This window comes from Patagioenas fasciata, chromosome 3 (genome assembly GCF_037038585.1).
Source record: "Patagioenas fasciata isolate bPatFas1 chromosome 3, bPatFas1.hap1, whole genome shotgun sequence".
In the NCBI taxonomy this organism is placed as follows: domain Eukaryota; kingdom Metazoa; phylum Chordata; class Aves; order Columbiformes; family Columbidae; genus Patagioenas; species Patagioenas fasciata.
In genome coordinates, this window is record NC_092522.1 from 47,391,691 (window position 1) to 47,397,310 (window position 5,620).

General features: G+C 54.9%; 1 protein-coding gene across 1 annotated transcript; it reads left to right on the forward strand.

Annotated features, from left to right (window-relative positions):
* The first annotated feature begins 374 nt into the window (after positions 1-374).
* IRF2BP2 (interferon regulatory factor 2 binding protein 2) lies at positions 375-2,600 on the forward strand. The gene is made up of 2 exons (XM_065834029.2): positions 375-1,538; positions 1,751-2,600. Exons 1-2 carry the CDS (start codon positions 527-529, stop codon positions 2,464-2,466), a joined length of 1,728 nt encoding a protein of 575 aa, XP_065690101.1. The 5' UTR covers positions 375-526; the 3' UTR covers positions 2,467-2,600.
* The last annotated feature ends 3,020 nt before the right edge of the window (positions 2,601-5,620 follow it).

A 5,620-nucleotide genomic window follows, 5' to 3' on the forward strand; every position in this document is an offset into this window, starting at 1 on the left:
GGATCGCGACGGCGGGGCGGGGGCGCCCATCGCGCAGGCGCGGCCGCCACTGTCGAAGAATCGAGGCGGCGGCGCGCAGAGGTGGCGGTGGCGGCTGGAGCCCGGCACGGCGCCGCCGCCAGCCCCGGCCCCGGCCCCCGCGGCAGTCCCCGCCCCGCCGCGCCGGCCCCCGCCGCCCCGCGCCGCCCCGTAGTAGCCAGCGAGCGGGGGAGCCGAGCGGGCGGCAGCGGCCGCAGCCCTGCGCCAGCCGCGCCGCGGAGATGCGCGTCCCCGCCGCCCTGTGAGCGCCGCCGGCGGAGACGGCGAGGAGAGCGGCGTCCCCCACAGCGGTTCTGCCTGCCGGGGCGCCCGCCGCGCCCCGCTCCAGCGCACGGAAGAGGAAGGCGAGGGGGAGGGGGCCCAGCGGACGGTCCCGCTGCGGCCGCGGCGCCCGAGCCTCCCCGTCGGGACTCCGGTGGCGAGGGGCAGAGGAGGCGGCGGCCGGAGCCGGAGCGGGGGACGCTCGCCGCTGCCCCGGGGCCGGGACATGTCGTCGGCGGCGGTGGCAGCTGCTTCCCGCAGGCAGTCGTGCTACCTGTGCGACTTGCCCCGCATGCCCTGGGCCATGATCTGGGACTTCACCGAGCCCGTTTGCCGGGGCTGCGTCAACTACGAGGGCGCCGACCGCGTGGAGTTCGTCATCGACACGGCGCGGCAGCTGAAGCGGGCGCACGGCTGCTTCCCCGAGGGCCGGGCCCCGCCGCCGCCGCACGCCAAGCAGCCGCCGCTCTCCGCCAAGGAACTCCTGGCGCAGCAGCAGCAGCTCGGCCACCCCGCGGAGGCGGCGGCGCGGCCCCCGCCGCAGCCGCTGGAGCGCTACTCGCTGGCGGCCGAGCGGCCGCCGCCCCGCCTGGGCGCCGAGTACGGCGGCGGCCGGCAGGTCAACGGCATCCTGGTGCCCAATGGCTTCCCCAAGCCCGAGGAGCCTCCCGAGTTGAACCGGCAGAGCCCGAACCCACGGCGGACGCACGCCGTGCCTCCCACCCTGGTGCCGCTGGTGAACGGCGCCGGGCTCCCCGCCGCCATCAGCGGCCTGGGCAGTCGCGCAGCCGCCGCCGCCTCGCTCGCCGCCATCTCCGCCGCGCCCGCACCGATGTCGGTGCCTGTTCCCCAGCAGCCGGCGGCGGCGGCGCAGGCGGCGGGGCAGGCGGCGGGGCAGCCCGGCGAGCTAGGGCACAAGCGCCCCGGCTCCGTCTCGTCGTCCTCCTCGGGCGGCGGCGCGGCGGGGGAGCACGACAGCGGCGCCAAGGAGAAGAGAGGCTCGGCCGAGAGCCTGCCGGCGGCGGCAGCGGCGGAGCTGGCCGCAGAGGGCAAGGGCCGGGCGGGCAGCGAGCAGGAGTGGCTGGCCAAGCCCAAGACGGTGCGGGACACGTTGCTGGCCCTGCACCAGCACGGCAGCCACGCCGTGCCGCCCTTCGACAGCAAGTTCAAGAAGGAGCCGGGCATGGCGGGCGGCAGATTGCTGGGATACGAGACCAACGGCGCGGTGGCCAAGCCGGGTGAGACAGCGGGGGCCGGGGAGGGCGGGTAGGGCAGGGGGGAGCAACTACTGGTATACGGGGCGGAGGATCCCGAGCAGCTTCGGCCGCCCGGGGCTCGGGGGGTGGCCGCGGCCACGCGTTTCTGCGGTTGCACTGTGGTGCCCCCGTGCTCGTTGGAGTATTGTGATTGCGCTGCCTTCTCACCCTCTTCCTCCTCTTTGGCTCTGCAGGGGCCCGGGCCGCCCGGAAGAGGAAGCCTTCTCCCGAGCCGGAGGGCGAGGCGGGACCCCCGAAGATCAACGGGGAGGCGCAGCCCTGGCTGCCCACCTCGTCGGAAGGGATGAAGCTGCCGCTGACGGCCACCCCCTTCATGTCGCCCCCGCCGCCCACCGCCTCGCCCCACTCCAACCGGACCACGCCGCCCGAGGCGGCCCAGAACGGCCAGTCCCCCATGGCCGCCCTCATTTTGGTGGCGGACAATGCCGGGGGCAACCACGCCTCCAAAGACGCCAACCAGGTCCACTCCACCACGCGGAGGAACAGCAGCAGCCCCCCGTCGCCCTCCGCCATGAACCAAAGAAGGCTGGGCCCCGGCAGGGAGGTGCCGGGCCAGGGGGCCAACGCGGCGGGCGGGCTGGAGCCCGTCCACCCCGCCAGCCTGCCGGACTCGTCCCTGGCCGCCAGCGTCCCGTTGTGTTGTACCCTCTGCCACGAGCGCCTGGAAGACACCCACTTCGTGCAGTGCCCCTCCGTCCCCTCCCACAAGTTCTGCTTCCCCTGCTCCCGGCAGAGCATCAAGCAGCAGGGAGCCAGCGGGGAGGTGTATTGTCCCAGCGGGGAGAAGTGTCCCCTGGTCGGCTCCAACGTCCCCTGGGCCTTCATGCAGGGGGAGATCGCCACCATCCTGGCCGGAGATGTGAAAGTGAAAAAGGAGAGGGACTCGTGACTTGCCCGCTCTCACCGCCCGACGTCACCTTGAACTCCGACTGCTCGAATTCTGTATATATCTATAAATATATATATATAAATATATATATATCTCCAAGACAAGGGAAATGTAGACTTCATAAACATGGCTGTATAATTTTGATTTTTTTGAATACATTGTGTTTCTATATTTTTTGAAGACAAAAGGTATGTACTTATTATAAAGGCATTTCTTCTAATTCTTTTTTTTGTTTTGTTTTGTTTTTTTTTTTTGTTTTTTTTTTTTTTTGCTTTTGTTATAGCAACTATTTGTTGTGCTTCCTTGGTGACAGTTACTGTTCAATGTAGGCTGTGACTTGCGCTGCTTTTTTTAGAGAGCACTTGGCAAACCAGAAATGCTTCTAGCTGTATTTGTATGCACTTGTTTCTCTTTTTTCTTTTCTTTTTTTTTTTTTTTTTTAGATGCCAAATACACTTTATGACATTGTAAAGATTGCCTTACTGTCTGTGATTCCTTATTCCTGGCCCCTGTCCTGTAGAGCTGGTCGCATGCAGGCTTGGTCTGAGGCGGTTGGGGAGAAGAGTGGCTAGCCGAGGTGGGGATGCCCTTTGCCATCCCACCGGCCAGGCAAGCTTAGGGAGCAGGAGGGATTTCTCCCAGAAATGCGCGGCTTGGGTTGTGATGGCAGATCCACCACATCCAGTCCCGAATTCCTCTGTGTTTCTCAAAGGAAGTTGCCTCCCAAGTAGGATGTGGAGAGGTGTCCGAGAGGCGCTGTCGAGTTAGGGATTTCTGGGTTTGTTTGTTTTTGGTTTGGTGGTTGGTTTTTTGTTTTTTGTTTTTTGTTTGGTTTTTTTTTTTGTTGTTGAGGCAAAGTTGACCGCAGTTCACGTGATCAGTTGTAAGATTACAAAACTGCATTTGTTCACCAATTACGTACCACAACGTGGAATTTTGATAACGAACTTAATTATACGATTGGCAAAGGCGCCAACGTAGCACTGCCATCTCTGAAGCTCTTCAGTGTCACTTACAGGGCTTTTGTGTCTTTGGACAAAGCTGGGGAGGTGGAGGAGAGACTTTTTTTTTAAATTTTGCTTTAATTTTCAGATAGTCCAGGTGGACTTCGAGTTTGCTTATCAGTCACCTCTAGTGCTGTTGCTATTGTTACTATCGCTGACCCAATATTTCCAAGTAGTGGCAGGTATGGTGTGGTACAGTGACAGTGGTGACTGAGGCTCTGCCAGATTGCCCGTGGGCATATCAGTGACAGCCCAAATGTGGGTGGAGGAAACCTGTAATTTCCCTATTACATGTGCTTGAAACAAACCCACTGCTATTCTTTGAAAATGAAAATATAAACTGGTTGAAATGAAAGCAATTAGGGCTGCACATAATGGCCCTGGCCCTGCCTTTTAAGCTACTTTGGAGAACTCTTTTGTAAAGCCACTTCTTTTGATCACGCTTCTGCATCACCAAGCAGACTTCTAAAATCAATAAATCATTGGTTACTAGAAATAGTTCGAGTCTTATAGTGATGTTTTTGTGCTGTTTATAGTTCGTTGGCAACGCTGCAGCTGTACGAGCCCTTCTGTTGAGGTGTTTATAACTCGGTTATAAGTGGTTGTTTCTGAGCAAAAGGGTGGCGAGGTCATCCCTTGCTGGGGATGGGCTAATAAACACTTCCAGTATCGGAAGAGGAGGAGGAAAAATCTGTTCAGCCAACTATAATTTGAAGAATTTTGGGTGCTTTTTAGTCAACTGTTCTTATTGTGATAATGTTCAGACTGCAATTTAATGCAGAATAGGTCTTTTTTGGAAGACTGCTTTTTCTTTTTTTTTTTTAAGAAAAGAAATGGTCGTTATTAGTATTTGAAGATCAGAACTGCACATGCACAGTAATTTTTTATGAAGTGTTTAATGAGCACACCCACTACATTGTGTTCCATATTACAGGTCAATGTAATATTAGATAAGACTTGCATGATAAACAAATTCATTGAGTCAATATTACGCTTTAAAACTTATACCTATAGTCAAGATTGGTGTCTTATGTAAACACATTTAGACAATTTGAAGAAAACGCACATTATATATATATACTTATACATATACCTTTATATATAAAAAAAACCAACTGTAAAGGATTCTTTGAACCACTATGATCTGTGTAAATGTGTATTTAGGCACTTTATTAAAAAAAAATGGATTTTGAGCTGATAGATGGTAACAAGTTCTTCAAAGTTGCTTGACATAATACCTCATATGGGATGAAGCTCATGTTTTTGATTAAAGTGGTATCCCTACTCTTTTAAAAAAGAAGGAAAACCGAAACCCCAAAGCCTCCCTAAAAAGGTGCCCACTTTTGTGTTATCAGGTGGTCCAGCTCTGAGCCTGCCGAGGGCGAGACCTGCTCCTGACAAACCCTTGTTTTGGGGCCAAGGGACGCTGATGTGGTGCTGGGGCAAGAGGCCCTTAAGGAAGCACACCTTCCTCTTCCTCCCCACCGGCTGCCCGGCTCCACAGCTCCGTGACTCCTGGAGAGGATGGAAACTCGCCGGCCGGGGATGCCACGCGATGGCCCGGGAGCAACATAGCTGGAAAAGAAATGGCTCATGGTGGCTACGCTCCTTGGCTGACGTTCAGACCCTAGCCAAGTCTAATCTGCACCGTAAAACTTCAGAACTGCAAAAGGAAACCAGAAAAAAAAAAAAAAGGAAAAAATTCAAAATCTGAGGGTGTTCATACATAGCTAGTTTTTCTCACATTCAGTGTTGCTCTTTTCCTTTTGGTTGCTTTACTGTGTTACAATAACACTCAAGTGGATTCTCCCTTTATACCAGCTTACTGCTTCCTGGGCTACAAGCTTTTTGGTTTTGTTTTTGTTTGTTTTTTTTTTTTAAATTGAAATGCTTTAGCTGCAATAGTGCTACTGTAATTTTCCTTTTTAAACTTTTTAAAAGGTGATACTGTAATTTGTGTAGTATTAAAATTGTTTTAATGAAGAATGTGTGATTATTATTTTTTTTCAAACCCAATCCCATCTTTTTTTTTTTTTTCCCAAATATTTTTTTGTCCTGGCAGATCACCTACATGGTGCTTTCATTGATAGCTGCTGAACTAACTTGCTGCTATTTTTACCTTTTTTTTTTTTTAATTCTGGCACTAAGCG